We start from the raw sequence: 17,822 nt of genomic DNA, 5'->3' as shown, positions 1-17,822 counted from the left end.
AATGTGACTACTTTTATGAGTCACTCCGAAAATAACAAATCGAAGTAGTCATCATTCATGTCATAAACAAGGACACTTTACTGTTAGAAGAAGCTAGATGTGATTTTTCTCAAGAGAAAAATACTTTGACCAGTTACTTGGGTCAGATTGCCTTGCTTTAACCTATTCGCCTCACAGCAGGCAGAGTGAGTCTCTAAAAACACCAATGCAGACCTACTAGAGAATGGACTTGAGGACACGGGGAGGGGGAAGGGTAAGCTGGGACAAAGTGAGAGAGTGGCATGGACATTATATACACTACCAAATGTAAAACCGATAGCTAGTGGGAAGCAGCTGCATAGCACAGGGAGATCAGCTCAGTGCTTTGTGACCACCTAGAGGGGTAGGATAGGGAGGGTGGGAGGGAGGGAGACGCAAGAGGGAAGAGATATGGGGATACATGTATATGTATAGCTGATTCACTTTCTAATAAAGCAGAAACTAACAACCATTGTAAAGCAATTATACTCCAATAAAGATGTTAAAAACAAACAAACAAACAAACAAACAAAACACCAATCAGATCATACTGCTCCATGGCTCAAAACTCTCCACTGGCCTGCCATCCCAGTAGAATAAACACCTGGCATCCTTACTATGACCCACAAGGTTCTGTGAACCTCTCAGACCTAATCTTCTACCTCCATTGTCTTCCTTCCCAAAGGTGCAACATGCTGGCTGGCATCTTGAAATTCCTCAAACTCACCGAACGTGTATCCATCTCAGAATTGCATTTGTTATTCCTTTGGGCTGAACTGTCCTTCCCCAGATTCTAGTATGGCTCTCTTTCCCCTCCCCTCCCTTAATTTAGAAGTCTGCTCAAATATCTTCTCATTAGAGAGGTTTACAGTAAATATCCTACCCCAGACCCTACCATCCCAGACCCTACCATCACCAGACCCTACCATCACCCTACCAGACCCTACCATCACCAGACCCTACCATCACCCTACACATCCCAGACCCTACCATCACCAGACCCTACCATCACCCTACCAGACCCTACCATCACCAGACCCTACCATCACCCTACACATCCCAGACCCTACCATCACCCTACACATCCCAGACCCTACCATCACCCTACACATCCTTTCCTACTTTATTTTTCTTCATAGCACTTCTAGCTCATGACATTGCATTATGTGTTATATGTTTGTTATTATGTTGTTGTATGTTTATTATTAGCTTCCATCCACTAAAATGTAAGCTCCATGAAGGCAGAGACTTTGTCTCTTTTGTTCAACTACGTCTCTCTAGTGTCTGGACTAGTGTTCTAAATGAATAGTTCTAAGGCCTACACCATCAGTGAACTGATTACATTAAATATAACCTGATCATCTAGAACTATTTCCAAATTTTGTGTTGCCGTGTTTTGGTTTCTGAATCTGAAGCCCACAGCTTTCCCACTGCACATGATATTTAAATCAATTTCCTCTGAAAGGGTATTTCATGCAGTGTTGGTAAGGGTATAAACATACACAAACCTCTTGGGAGGGAAACTTGGTTGTATATATATTAGAACTAAAAACAACAACAACAACAGCAACACCAAAACATATGTCGACTGAATATTTCCACTTCTAGATATCTATTCTGTAAGAATAAACACACAAGTGTATGAAGGCATGTGTGCAAGGATGTTCATTAAAGCACTTTGCATTTTTCAAGCTTCTGTTACTTCTATAATTTAAACAAACAAAATATCTTCCCTAGAGAGTAAGGTCTAAGCAACTACTAAGGAGAGCAGATTACAGTCTAATTGAAAGTAAGGTTTTGGGTTCCCCTGGTGGCACAGTGGTTAAGAATCCGCCTGACAATGCAGGGGACACGGGTCCGAGCCCTGGTCCGGGAAGATCCCACATGCCACGGAGCAACTAAGCCCGTGCGCCACAACTACTGAGCCCGCATGCCACAGTTACTAAAGCCCGCGTGCCTAGAGCCCGTGCTCCTCAACGAGAGAAGCCACCACAGTGAGAAGCCCGAGCACTGCAACGAAGAGCAGCCCCCACTCGCCACAGCTAGAGAAAGCAGGCGAGCAGCAATGAAGACCCAACACAGCCAAAAAAATAAAATAAATAAATTAAAAAAAAAAAAAGAAAGAAAGTGAGGTTTTGAAGGGTAGTGCTGAGTAAAGGATTGCTAATCTCACTGCCAGAATCTGGGAGGCCTCAGGGTACCTGCCATACCTACAAGCCCTTTCCAAGAGGTTCCTTATAATTACAGGGTTTGTACCAGGTTTATGGCAGGCCTAGACACAGCTGACTGGACCAGGGCAGGGCACCTATCCCAAAGGCAACTGATCAATTGGTTGACAGTGGCCTGTCAGGTGGACAGATTCTAGATCTATACCTCAAAGGGGCACGCTCAGATTTCTCTCAGGTAGTTTAAACACGGGGCACACCCAAGGAAGTCAGCAGTTGACAATGGGGCAAAAGCCAACTGAAACACAGACAAGACAGGCAGAAGCAGTGTGACAGCAGACCGGGCACAAGTGTACAGAAACCAGAAGTGCTGCACTGCCATTCCTGTTCTTTAGTGAGGCTAGACTGCCCCTGGGCGCTATCACCCTTCCTTCCCCAGGTAGCTTTCGAATGAATGCTCTTTCAACTATATTTTACTCTCTATTATTGTAATCTGAAGGAGTTTCACTAACAGAACATTAAATTGAGGACTGGATTAAGCCTTTTAAGGGCTTAACCTTTGAAAAGATTATGGTTCCCTTTATAGCCTCTAATTATGTGTAATTCAAAATAAAAATAATATAAAACCCAGAGTAAGTATAACCAAGTCCTGATAAGTCTGATTTGTTTTTCTTTGGTCATTTAATAAAATAACAATTTTTTTCAAAAAAATATTTTTCTAGAGACCTACATTAGTACTTAGCTTGCCTGCTAGGTAAGCCAGTATTAACCAAGATAAAGGTGGGACTGGAAAGTCCTATCACAGACCAAAGCACCTTGCCTACTACAAGTTAGGACACCAGTCGACTAATGACTTCCAGTGGTAGACAGATAGCATATTAAAAACAATTTTAATATGTTCTTATATTTTTAAAAATGGGTCAGAGAGAAAAGAAGTAAGCACATGAGTGAACAGTATTTTATTCCCTAAATATCTCTTAATGTTTTTCAATGCTGTTAGAAAATCATTATAGGAATATATTCAATTATTAATGGAAAGTCCAGGAAGGTTAGGATATTTAGGTACCAAAGATTCAGAGAAATGAAATTTAAATTTTTCTTTTAAAACACCAAATACAAAAGTAATTTTCTTCTAATCAATTATTTACTAGTCTTTAGAGGCCACACAGTGGAAAAGTCTTGAGTCTTGCCACTTCCATTCTTCATATTATTCATTGCTGCATGATAGAGGCATAGTGAAGGGGCCAGAAAGGGATGCATGTCCAAAGTGTCAGTTTTCAGGATGGAACAAAGAAGCTAGACTTTGCACACATGGGTTGCAGCAGTGGGGAAAAAAGATGTAAAGCTACTACATTCCCGTATCCCCTTTTCTCACCCTTCAATCCTGTACCATTAGCCCTCTTTCTAGCTCAGCATCTCCTCTGTGAACCCAATATTTACATTTACTGAGGAAAGCAACAACCCATCCTTTTTTTCCGAGAAGTCTTTTGTAGGACTTCTGATTGCACAGAGGTTTCTTTTTTTTTTTTTTTTATGTCTGAACAAGCTTTGCAATCTCACATTGTTGACTAGTCAGCTAGTGAGCAATAATGATACATCTGAATGAAATTTGTGTTACCTTTGGATTATACTATAAAATGTATCTCTTGACATTCCTAATCCTGTTAGATTACTTTACATAGATGAAATTTTTGCCTACTTTATTGATCTTTCTTTTGTTTTGTTTTTTAATAGCTTTACTGAGGTGTAACTCATGTAACATATGATTTACCCATTTAAAAGGTAGAACTCATTGTTTCTAATATAGTCTTAAGAGTTGTGCATCCATATGATGGAATGTAATCAATCATATAAAGGAACAAACTACAGGTGCACAGCACGGAGGAACCAAAAAACACTATGCTAAGTGAAAGAAACCAGGTACAAAGGACTACATATTGTATATTACCATGTAAATAAAATTTCTAGAAAAGGCTAACCTATAGAGACAGAAAGCAGATCCATGGTTGTGTGGCACTGGCAACGGGGAATGATGGGAACCAGAGTTAAGGGCAAATCAGGTGAGGGAATGTTTGAGGGTAATAGGAAGGCTCAAAAACTAGATTGCAGTGAGGGTTGCACAACTGTATACATTTATATTAAAGCTCACTGAACTGTATATTTAAAATGGGTGAATTATATATGTGTATATATATGTATATAAATTATACCTCAATAAAGATTTTTTAAACATCTTTATTGGAGTATAATTGCTTTACAATGGTGTGTTAGTTTCAGCTTTATAATTGAATAAAGATTTTAGAAGAAAAAAAAGACCAAACAAATACTCCTGAATATAAACTAAACATACCATACCTCGATAGCTACATTGATACCATGCAGGCTACTAATAATTACTTAATCTGGACATGAAAATGTTTGCCATTCATTACTGCATCAGCAAGTTCTCAAACTGTTTGGTCTGAGGACACCCTTACACTCTTAAAAATAATGAGGTCTCAAAGAACTTTTATGTGTATATTAGATGTCAATATTTATCATATTAGAAATTAAAATGAAGAATTAAAAAAAATCTTTAGTGATTCAATGTAAAATAAAAATAATAAACTTGTACGTTAACACAAAGAACATATTTAATGAAAAGTATAGTTGTTTTCCAAAACAAGAGAAAAAATAGTGAGAAGAGTGGCTTTTTTTTTTTTTTTAACATGTTTGGCAATCTTTTTAGTATCTGGCTTAATAGAAGACAGCCACATTCTCTTATCTGCTCCTGCCTTCAATCTGCTGCAATATCATACATCATGTAGCCTCTGGAAAACTCCACTGTACACTCATATGAGAAATGGCAATGAAAAGGCAAATAACACCTTAGTATTACTAGGAAAGTAGTTTTGATCTCACAGAACCCCACAAAGGGTCTTGGAAACTCCTAGTGGTCTTTGGGCCATCCTTTGAGAACTGTTGGTCTAGATTCTGCTCTAGACCATTTTAATTGAGGTTCATTTTAATGAGATTGCTTAAACTGTACTGTCATTAATACAAGCTTTTTGGGAAAATAGGATCAAAAAACTTTCTGAATATAGTTTTCAAAGTATATTGAATCCCACATTGTATAGACTTGGCTGTAACTTAAAGTAAGCAATCAATATGAGACATATCACGCTACATCAATATTTACTAGTTGAATCTCAAACATTATTCTAGACTTATCAGCAAGTAGAATAAATAAGATGTTACTACACATTGTTAAAACACCTGATTGTTACAATGTTATTTTTTAAAGCTACTGTTTTTGTCACTGATTCAGAAGCTTCTGTTTCACATTCTTTTCCATCTTCCCCCATCTCTATTATAATATAAGCTCCCCCTTAGTTCCTGTGTTTGCTTCTAAAATAACAAAATGTTATTGAATTTTTCTAAAATGAACCTTGACATCATAACCTAAAACAATCATACTAATTTCAATGCCTGAAAAACAGTTATTTAATGGTCTTTTTATAAAATGTGGTTAATTTCAGCTTAATTAATATTTATTTCTCTTGTGCTTCCCAGTAAAGGATAACAATACCATCAGTCAGTTTATTTATGTGTTATATCCTGAAATGTTTGATGATACTCACTAAAGATGTACCAGTTCATTTGGAAAGTCTCCAAAGGTTTGAAGACTTCAAAGACACCTCTTTGGATTGAAATGCACTTTCCATGTGAGGTGATTTAAAACTCGACAAAAATCTAGATATTTACAACCTAAACTCAAAGAAAACAAAAAAAAAACCAACAAAAAAAACTAGTTTAAATTCTTACTTTACAATATCTCCTTCAAGAGCAATCACTCTCTTAATGATCTTCTGTTCTGGGTTTTTAGGAGACCTAGAAAAAGATGAGGTTATATAATCAGTTATGTCTGTTGTTTTAAGAAAATGAGAAGAAATTTTACAAGAAAATACGCTATATTAAAGTCATTACAGGATCCTTTGCAACCGTGACATGACATCAGTCCTACTTAGGTCCCAAGTGAGATAGAGCTAAGAGTGAAAGAATTCTTATTTTAAACCTCTGAGGGAAAAGGATCACACTGAAACTTTTCAAAAATTAAAAAAAAAAAAAAAAATTTAATAAAAACCCAGAAGTATAAAGATTTTCATTATTAAATCTAAATACCTGTAGGAAAGAGGATTCATACATAAAATAATTAGGCATTTCTTTAAAATGATAACATACTTAAGTTTCTTCATTTTATTTAAAATAAACAGAGGAGTTTGATTTAAACAAAGAAAACAATGAAGAGAGGAATTTTTTTGAAAAAACAAACAATTAGGAAATTCTGGGTTTTTTTTTTTTCCATGTTGGTTTATTTCTAACAAAGCACTTAGACCAGGGCCACCCAGAGGAGAGAATGTCACTTCCTCAAGGACTTGAAGTTTGGGGCTGTTCTTAACCCCTTGGTCCCTTGCCACATTTCCTACTTAAAGCTGCTTCTGACCCTTGTGCAGAAGGATCAGTTGGAGAGGGGCAGGGCCCAGCCTTGCTGGAGTCTTGTCACTTGTACTCGCATCATTCTACAGAAGCACAGAGGACACAGCATTTGAGGTCCCCCTAAACTCTGTGTTTTCCTTCCTCCAAGACCCTACCCTCTTTGGGGCATAATACTGGACAGTCCTGGAGAGAGAGGCAGATGCAGGGAGAATCTGGGGTTCGGGTTTTAGGGTATGGTAGAGCTTGATGAGGAGGGGCAAGGGGAGGAAATTCTTTTAAAGCACAATTAGGTTTAGCCATTTAAAGATTATGTAATTCAGAGTGCTAAAACAAGACTAAAAGAAATTGATAGGTTCTGATATACTTAATGCAGACATCATTTATTTTAATCTATGATTAGTAGCTTATGGTAAATGTTTACTTAAGGTAATACTATTTACTCAAATAAATACTCCCCTCCCCTTCTCTTCCCTCCTCCCCCCTTACTCTATCTCTGGGATTCCTCACTCTAGGAGAAGCCATGTCTGTTTCTCAGCAGTCCTACTGAGAAACTCATTTAGTGAGGAACTAAGGTTGGCCAACCTTCATGTGAATGAACTTAGAAGAAGATCCTTCAACACACTCATAGATACAGAGAACAAAAGGGTGGTTGCCAGGAGGGAGGGGAGTGGGAGGTTGGGTGAAATAGGCGAAAGGGATTAAGAGGTACAAACTTCCAGTTATAAGATAAATAAGCCACTGGGATGTAATATACAGCAAAAGGAACATGGCCAATAATATCTTCATACCTTTGTATGGGTACAGATGGTTACTAGACTTATCGGGGTGATCATTTCCTAATGTATGTAAATGTCGAATCACTAGGTAGTACACCTGAAACTAACACAATATTGTACATCAACTACATTTCAATTAAAAACAAACAAACAAACAAACAAAACCCAGTAGATCCTTCAGCCCCAATCAAGTCTTCAGAAAGTGCAGCTGTGGCCAATAGCTTCACGGCAACTTCATGAGAGACCCTGAGCCATACCACCCACTGAAGCTGCTTCTGGTTTCCTGATTCTTAGAAAAATGTGTGAGATAATGTTTGTTGTTTTAAGCTGCTAGAGGTTACACAGCAATGGATAACTCAAACTTAATATGTTCAATTTCCTGCCAATAACATTTTCAGTCTTTTGATTTAACATGTGTTTCAAGAAACAGCTCACATATCACATAAATGATCACTTAACATGTATTTAAAAATCAGAGATAGATAAAAATATTTTCAATTCAAGTCACATTTTGAATTGAATTACCTTTAAAAAGGAAAGTAAATGCACAAATACTAAAAAAGATTAAATACATTCAAAATGTAATACTTCATCAAAGGAAATATGCAGTTTCAATAAGATTTATATTTCACATTATATCTTGCAGAGAAAACAAAATCATCTAAACCATTTGAGTCTACTTGTGAAACTTAGTGACATAACTTTCCACTAAATTAACTATTAATGTTCTTTATTTTAAAAGGAAATTTGATCAGAGTTTTTGACTGAACTGTCCCCTTCACTGAATTGACTAAACACTATATTTCTATAAATTTAATGTCATTTATGTACAGCTAGAGTGAGGGATCTGGGCACATTCAAGATGACGGAATTCATATCTTCTGTGCAGGGTTACTTATAGATCTTTAGAAAAATTTGCCCCCATGTCTCTCTGTTTAGATAACCAGAAATGTATAAAAAAAAAAAATTCAACCTCAGTGATCACCAAAGAATTGTATATTAAAACAATAAGACACCATTTTCCTATTATACTGACAAATAAATAGTAATAATACTATTAATACAGTTTGTTGTTGAGGATTTAGTACATGTCCTAAAGTACGTGATCATGGAACATACCTTTCAGTAAATAGGTTAAGATTTTATATTCTCTTTAACATATCAATTATGCTTTTAGGAATGTGTCCTTATGAAATGGTTGTGGATGCATACAAAATTTTAGCTACATGGATGTTGTCTATTTTAAAAAAGAGAAAAAATCAACAAGAAAAGATTGGTGAAATAAATTATAGTCCATCCACATAAAATATTCTTCAATCATTGAAAATGACGTTATAAAAGAATTTTTAATGATGTGGAAATATCAACAGGATACACAGATTTAACATGTGAGCTAGAAAATTTATGTGTACCATGACCTTGCTTCAGTAATTATAAAGAGAAAACATGCATGCAACTGTACTGGGAAAAATTAGGAAGGATATAAAGCAAAGAGGAGGGGCATAGTTCTGTGTGTGATAAAACACATGCCTGGATTTTTGGTTCAGATTACTGGGAAGTCCATTAGAAGATGACAAATATTTGTGTCACATGACATTAACTGAGAAGAAACGTTCCAAGACAGGAGTGAGACCTGAACTAATCATCAAGTCTCCCCACCTAATATTGATGCGCTATTAACATTAATGAAATAACATGAAATGCAACCCTTATCAGCGTAAAATAGTATTTATGCCACAACCTTTAAGCTTTTGAGATATACTTGAAAATTATTTTATATTTTAAAATAACCTACATAGTAAGATCATGAGGCAAAATAGAATATATAAAGTGAGCTACATATATAATTAAAGTCTTATGAATTACTACTTCAAATGTATCTATAAATTTTAATGTAATATTAATCTCATGAATCTAATCACATGATTCAAAAATTTTTACAAAGGCTATTACTAACATTAATCCCATTACTGTTCAAAATCTATATCTATATTTTAATCATTAGGCTGTTGAATGCATTACTTGGATGTACGTACAAGTGGTACGAGAGTTATTACAGATTTACACTGTGAAAGTCACTGAACTTCCCTTTGTCTACATTTTCTCGGCCACTTGCCTGTCTTCTAGAAGTGAGAAAAATAACAAGTGAAGGATTACGCCTTACTTTAGGGACACGATGTGTGCTGCCCAATAAAATTTGCATTTAAATTTGAAATTTTAGTGTTTTCATAATAAGCATTGTTTTACAATATTTATTACTGGAGTCTGAATTTTAAGCATTCTGTTTTATGCCGAAGATTTAATTAGGCAAGGTTCGCCAGAGGTTTGGACAAGATGCCTAGAATCGTCTCTCTATTGCGTAGGTCTCAGTAGATCAGTTTGATGTGGCAGAACTTATCTCCAACGAGAATGGTTGTGGGGAAGGGTGAAGGGTTAGCATAGACATAATAAGATTTCCGTGATACTTAATGTTCCTCTCCTTGAATTTCACTTCCTATCTTGATAGCAGTGTCGCCATTTTTACCCTGTGACAAGCCAACAGAGCCATGTCTTCAGTCTCATAACCTTTGTAGCTAATTTCATGTTTGTGTATGCTCCCAAAACGTTGTTATTTTGATCCTGTTTGGAACACTGGGAAGGTACTCTGGAAAACTCAAGAGAGACCCTCTTGTGTTCTGTGGGAATGAGGAGACTAGCAAGTGTGCCACCCTCTCTGTTGGTACACTTGTGCTCATCCTGATGTCAGACATATATCTGAACCCTGTGTCTGAGCACGTTCACCCTTCTCCCATTTATAGTAAAATTCTAAAACTTCCCTCTGTGGGTTGTGTAGATTTTTATATTTGTTTGGTTCAGGATTGGCCCAGATTATTATAGAATTCATCTCAGGATTAGAAGTCACCTTGGCATATATCACAGAAAGGTCTAAATTTTAACTCTTCATTAATGAGGTAAAACTAAGAACTAATATTCTAGGAATGACCTATAATAGACTATTTTTTATACTGTCGAAAGGATGGACATGCATTAAATCAACTAATTTTACATCATCAAAATGGTAAAAAAAAAAAAAAAGTATTGCTGCTTTATTATCAAAATGAAAATGAAAAGTCCACACAACAGAATAAAAAGTCATGAAAAACCTTAGCAAATGAAAGCTTCTCTTCTCTCTCTCTTTTTTTTTTTTAATTTTGGAAAATATTGCCTGGGTTTCACATGATTTTCATAGGTTAGAGTTAGAAAAGGCCTACGAGTGTACCTAGCCCTTTCCTGGCAATATTCAGTCTCACCCATTCTCCACGGCCTAAGCATTTCTGCTTGGGCGCCTTGTGTCTTACAAATGCATGGACTGGGGGACATTGGAAATGGAATCCATGGTCACTGTTCCGCCTTTGGTACAGACAGCTGCCGAATGTAGGCAAGCCCTGTAAACAATCTGGGTCTCATTTTCGGAGAGATAAGGCTAGATCAGAAGTCCTAAACCAGAAGTCAGACAATCAGATCTAGCTTGTAGAAATGTTTTGTTTGGTCCACACATCATTTATTTATTTATTTTAAAATCTGGAGCTGGCCAAACAAACAGGAGACTTCACATAAAAATTCTCATTTCCTGTTCCTCTTAGAAAAATACAAAGATCTGGCACCCCAAGCCTACCTTCTTCCATGAAAAGAGTCCACTGGATCTGAGAAGCAGATCCTGAGAAGTTGCCCCAGTGCCAACAGCTTGTTTCATGTGGGTCTCAGTGACTGAGGACACATGAGTTTGGGAACCCCTAGAAATCTTGATGATTTCTTCCACCTCTAGCGTCATATAACAACTGAGAGAACACATGAAAACTCCAGCAGAGGGTCTAACGCATAGTAGGAAATCGGTAAATCTTAGAGGCATCTCTTCCTAAAATAAATTTATAAAGGAGATCAATTAACTGGACACAAGCAAATCGTTAGGATTTTTTTTTTAAGACTTACATAGATAGAATATTTATTTCAAAAACCCTCCAATAATTTCAGTCTGTTGCATTAGAGGGCAAGAAAGGCATTTTTAAAGGTTTGGTCAAATTTTATTACACAAATAACTAAAGAAACATGAAAACTAAATATAACTGTATTCATATCGGAAAGTCACAGGTCAGTTTTAAATTAAATGGTTGTTGTCTGTAAAATCATGATAAAAATGACTTTTTTCTACGTTGAATTCTGTATTCTTGCTTCACTATCAGTAGTAGCTCGAACTTTGTGCAAACAGCCCCTTTTATAATGATTTATTTTCTAAATTCAATGCAGTTTTATTAATTAGCACTCTAATAAAAGTTTTTACTTAGGTCAGCATTTCAGCTACATTTTTGCCCCTTGCAGACTTCTCTTTGTATCATGTGAATCTTTGAAACTTAAACAAAAGAAATTATCAAGACTTTTTTGTTGCTCTTTGGGTTTATTCTTGAAATCTGCACAAGTATGAAGCTTATAACTTCAGATACAGTTTCAGAAAAGTGTATGTATGGGATTTCCCTGGTGGTGCAGTGGTTAAAAATCCACCTGCCAATGCAAGGGACACGGGTTCAATCCCTGGTCCGGGAAGATCCCACATGCCGTGGAGCAACTAAGCCCATGTGCCACAACTACTGAGCCCTCGTGCCACAGCTACTGAGCCCTCGTGCCACAACTTCTGAAGCCCGCATGCCTAGAGCCCATGCTCTGCAACAAGAGAAGCCACCGCAATGAGAAGCCCAAGCACCACAACCAAGAGTAGCCCCCGCTCGGCACAACTAGAGAAAGCCCGTGTGCAGCAACAAAGACCCAATGCAGCCAAAAATTAATTAATTAATTAATTTAAAAAACAAACCCAAAAAACCTATATGTCATAGAATAACCTTTAAAAAAAAGTATATGTATGTGTGTATATATGCAATCCCTAACCATTACTCTTGCTCAGATATCTCATAAAATGCTCCAATCCAAGGGCCTCATTGTTAGAAAAGCGAATTACAGATGAGGTGGCAAGAACCCAGGTTAATGCTTCAAATTTTTCTTCTATGATACCATATTTTCTTACATAGGGAACAGGTCTTGGGGGAAGGGAAATCCTGGGAAAGGATCACCATCAGGCAGGGGCAGAGGGTTATGTGTATAGAAAGTCCTAGTGGGAAGTGAGTAGAATTTCAGAGCACTGGGGACAGTGCTCTTGGGCAGACTTATTTTGTGGGTGGCGATGGGGTATGGAACGGATGGCTTATTCTCCCAAAGCAAAGCCTCCCTGAATCAGCCTCCTGAGCAGTAGCAATATGATCCTATAGAGACCCTGCGAGATTCCAGGCAGGGTTCTAGTGATCCAAGAATGTAGCAGCAGGAACAATAAGCTTATGTTTCAGATTTATGGTCGACAATTCCTTATACAAATAAATGTATGTTAATAGTACTTATGAAACAACAAAAGCATGAACTTTAAAGAACTAAACTGTTGTCTATTGATAAACATTTTCTTGGTTAAATTTAAGAGTTGTCTCACCATCACTAACTACGAATTAGAAGAAGTTTAATAAGCAAATAGTGACAACTTGTCTTATTAGTAAATCAGCCTTGATTATACAAAATCAATTAAATGTGTATTATGACTCTAACTTCTGTAATTGAAAAAGCTGAAATAGTTTTATAATTGACTGTTTTGATTCTGAAAAATAAATGTCTTCACTTAACTGTGAAAAATCTAAGAAATTTAGTATAATCATAACAATGAGCTAATTTCTATCAATGTTTATTAATTCAAGCATTTCAAAACATAGAACACTGCAATCTTCAGTTGTGAACATAACTGCACTTATACTTCACTGTCTAGAATTGTATGTAAATGAATATATATAGTACATACATAAAATATATAGCACTTATGTAATACACATATGTGTGTATGTGTGTGTATTCCACCATACAATATGGAATCATACTATTTAAAGAAACTCCTCTGAACTATAAAGAAACTTCTGGGATGAAAAATACATTCCCTCATTTATTTATTTTATAAATTTGTGTTTTCACACATTGAATATGCTTAAAGTTGACCACATCTGTGGAAGTGGAGGAGATGAATACCTAACATAAATATAAATACTGACTATTCTTTCAGTATAGACTCTCAAAGTGCAGACATTCATATAGAAATACTACTAATCTGTCCCCAGAGTATGCACTGAGGAGTGTCTGAGCGGTTTTTGCTGTAGTCAAGACAGGTTTTGCTCCTCTAGCTGCACTATCTCATTGAGTATGACTTTTTAGTAGAGTACCACTTAAGGCCATGGAATAAAACAAAATTAACTGGTCTTCAAATGAATTAAAGCCATCAGTCTAGTCTCATAACCCTAATATCATGATTAAGCTAACTGGATTTATACTTTAAGCTTTAAACAGGTTGGGAAATAGTGCCACATACTTGTGGTAGGCTTGAAGAATATACAAACCAGATGCAGATGTATATACAAATATACAAAACTTGAAAGTGTAAGCTATTGATATTTTCCATATCAAGCCATATTCATATGCATGAATATGTCACAGAAGAAGCAGACCAGGGCTTCCCTGGTGGCGCAGTGGTTGAGAATCTGCCTGGCAATGCAGGGGACACGGGTTCGAGCCCTGGTCTGGGAAGATCCCACATGCCACGGAGCGGCTGGGCCCGTGAGCCACAACTACTGAGCCTGCGCGTCTGGAGCCTGTGCTCCGCAACAAGAGAGGCCGTGATAGCGAGAGGCCCGCGCACCGCGATGAAGAGTGGCCCCCACTTGCCACAACTAGAGAAAGCCCTCGCACAGAAACGAAGACCCAACACAGCCATAAATAAATAAATATATAAATAAATAAATAAATAAATAAATAAATAAATAAATAAATAAAATTAAAAAAAAAAAAGCAGACCAACTGAAATGCAAAATGAATAAATTCAGTTCTCTGTATCCCTGGATTCTGCATCCACGAATTCAACCAACCACAGGTTGAAAACATTTGGATAAAAGAGAAATTCCAGAAAGTCCCAGAAAGCAAAACTTCAATTTGCCGTGCGTTGCGCACTACACTAAATCCACTGAATGGAGTGATGTGTGGGCTGCTGCAGCCTCCTGCCATTCCACAGACACTCAGTCTCTCTCCAGTACCTAGTCGTTTGAACACTGTTCACCTCGCATCTTGTTCGTTGGCTGCTTATGCTGTAGGCACCCTTTGTTTCTGTGAAGCAAATTGTTCCTAAAAAGCCGTTAAGTGGTCAAAGCATCCCTCAAAGGTTAAGGGGGAGTGTAAAGTGCTCTCTCTCGAAGAGAAAATGAAAATCCTAGATCTTTTGAAAAGTGGCATGTCGCTTGCCAAAGTGGGCAGTAAGGTCGGTAAGAACGAACTGAGCATTCACACAATAAAGCAGAAAGAAGCTAAAATTTGCGGAAGTGTTAGTGCTTCACCTACAATTGCAACGACAGTCTCTCTGGTTGATGTTGAAGTGCTTACAAAGACTGAGAAAGCATGAAGTGTGCGGCTAGAGAACATGTCACAGGAGCCTATCCCTGTTGATGGCAAAGTTATGCGTGTAAAGCACTTCATCTCTTCGAGCGTTACTGTGAAGGGGCTGGGGAGAGCGAGAGGAAGGAGATGAAGCCTGCTAAGGGATGGCTGGCGAGCTATGTGAAGATCACGGGAGAATCAGCATTGGCTGATGCCAAGCGTCATCAGTGCCCCCAGAAGAGCTCAAGAAATTCATAGAAGAGAAAGGCTACCTTCCAGAGCAAGTCTTCAATAGTGATGAAATGTGATGAAAACCCCAAATCGCCTGCCTGTGTTCTGGCAACACAACAAGGAGGCTTGGGTGATGGCCATCTTGTTCTTGGGATAGTTCCACCAGTGCTTCATTCCTGAAGTGAAAAAAATACCTCGAAAAGAAGGGGCTGCCATTCAAGGGCCTCCCCATCATTGGCAATGTTCCCAGCCACCCCAATGTCTCTGCTTCACTGACAAGAATGCAGAAGTAATGTTCCTGCCTCCTAACACTATGTCACTGCTGCAGCCACTTGATCAAGGCATCATCAGGTGCATTAAAGCAACTTACGCCTGCCTTGCCTTCAGGAAGACTTGTGGATTTATGGAAGAGCTTCACAATTACAGAGACTGTAGATGTCCCAACGCCCAAGACAGGGGTGCATGTTGGGAGCCATTATGGAGTGAGGTTGTCTATGATTTCAGGGGCATCCCCACTACTGATGCAAAAGTCAGGAATGTTCCACGGGAAGTTAGTGGGGAAAGCTTCTCTAACATGATTGAGGACAATGTTGAGGAACACCTAGTAGCATAGAGAAACTTTTACCAACAAGGAACTCAAAGATCTGCTGAAATCCTCTACAGACGATGACGATAGTGATGCAGAAGACTTAGAGGAGGCAGAGCTATCAGTATGGATGCCTGAAAAATCTGCAGCAGGTTTTTTTTTTTTTTTTGACAGCTTCATGCATTAAAAGGACATGAGCTTCAAGGATGATTCTTTGATGGAATGAAGCCTCTGTGTTACCTGAGGGATAACGATGCGCCTAGAACCACTGCAAGATTTGTTTGATGATGAAAAGAAAAGAAGTAACAGCTTCCTATAACAGTGTTTCTAACTAAAGCACCTGCAGTTGTGAAGCTTTGGCCTTCAAGCTTGAAGATCCTCAGCCCTCAGCCTCTACAGATCCTGACATTAGTATCACTGAGCTGCCTCCAAAGTCTCAACATCTGCAACTGAAACCCAGTTGATCCTTCTGACGTCCTGCCAGAAGGTTCAAGTTAGCCTGGTGTCTCACCACTTACCTACAGTGCCAGACGTCTCATCCCCTCACCCCATCAGCACGGTAAAATAATACAACAATCATCATTGTCATCGTCATCACCATCATCATTATCATCATATGAGGGTTATCAAGAGAGAATAATCAGGGGCTTCCCTTGTGGCGCAGCGGTTAAGAATCCCCCTGCCAGTGCAGGGGACACAGGTTCATGCCCTGGTCCGGGAAGGTCCCACATTGTGCGGAGCAACTAAGCCCGTGCGCCACAACTACTGAGCCTGCTCTCTGGAGCCCGTGCTCCGCAACAAAAGAAGCCACCGCAATGAAGAGTAGCTCCCGCTCGCCGCAACTAGAGAAAGCCCGCCTGCAGAAACAAAGACCCAACGCAGCTAAAAATAAATAAAAAAATAAAATAAATTTATAAAAAAAATTTTTTTAAATATAATAAAAAAAGAGAATAATCAGGGTTTTGATGAGGGTTAACACAGTGTGTGTGTGAGTGTGAGAGAGAAGTGAATTTATATTTTCTCTGTTTATAATTATATTTTCTACATGTACTTGTATTTGAAATATTCTGTGTTTTATTCTATATATTTCTCTTTCAGGTCATTAAATGAAAGCAATCTGTAAGTATTCAAAGAAAGAAAATGTTACGTTGTTGATGACGTGTGCTGTGCAGTTAGGCCTGCCATGGTTGCATCTGTAGTGAATGTATACAGATTTTTCTTGTCGTTATTCTCTAAACAATACAGTATAACAACTCCTTACATAGCATTTACATTGTATTAGGTATTAGATGTAATCTAGAGATGATTTACAGTATACAGGAGGATGTGCATAGGTTATATGCAAATACTACCCCTTTTTATGTAAGGGACTTGAACATCTGTAAATTTTGGTATCTGAAGTCCCCCTCGGATACCGAGGGACAACTGTCCTAGTATGTAAGAGCTGAAGTGAGGACATTTACACCGATGCTCATACAAGATGTTAGTGGTACCTGCAGTCACCTGAAAAAGGCTATTGGAAAATGGCACAAGGATCATCCTGTCTCTAACTCAGCTCACTCACAAGTTTGCCACAATGTTGGTCATATTGCGAGGTGTGAGATGCCAAGCTCAGGGCAGGGGACATCCTAGTAAAAGTGAGGAACAAAGACAGTCTCGACCATTTTACCTGGAGCCAGCACTTAGTGCCCACCCACTTTTTCACCCATAATTCATTTCTAACCAGAATGAATAACCAAATATCTGGAATAAATGAGACAGAATTTTTATCCTTATAAATACAAAAATGAATACTTTACCTATGGTGCATTAAGCTTTTGAAGTCTGCCTAATTGGGCCCAACAGGTGCTTGCAATGGACAGAAGCTGTTAAAATTCACACATGCCCATCAGAGGTGTGCACTCCAAACAACATGGCCAGAATGTCTTCAATGTAACTTTCTATGATCAGATAAAAATGTGACATATAAACTGATGTACTAAACCCCAGCCCTTTTGTCTCATGACTGTGGTTATCATGTGATACTTTTCAGGGTCAGGCAATAAATAAAAAGTCGGAGGGGAATGGGGGTATTTCAGTGGATACCAGTAA

The 17,822-nt window shown here is 38.0% G+C and overlaps 1 protein-coding gene across 2 annotated transcripts in view; it reads right to left on the bottom strand.

Moving 5' to 3' along the window:
• IMMP2L (inner mitochondrial membrane peptidase subunit 2) overlaps window positions 1–17,822 on the bottom strand; it is a 904,017-nt gene that overhangs the window by 273,163 nt on the left and 613,032 nt on the right. For both annotated transcript variants that reach the window (XM_059932691.1, XM_059932690.1), the window contains one exon: window positions 5,988–6,053. In XM_059932691.1, coding sequence (XP_059788674.1) covers window positions 5,988–6,053 — 66 coding nt within the window. The remainder of the gene's footprint in view (window positions 1–5,987; window positions 6,054–17,822) is intronic.

Source organism: Balaenoptera ricei, chromosome 9 (genome assembly GCF_028023285.1).
Source record: "Balaenoptera ricei isolate mBalRic1 chromosome 9, mBalRic1.hap2, whole genome shotgun sequence".
In the NCBI taxonomy this organism is placed as follows: Eukaryota; Metazoa; Chordata; class Mammalia; order Artiodactyla; family Balaenopteridae; genus Balaenoptera; species Balaenoptera ricei.
This window is presented reverse-complemented; position numbering and strand designations above follow the sequence as displayed.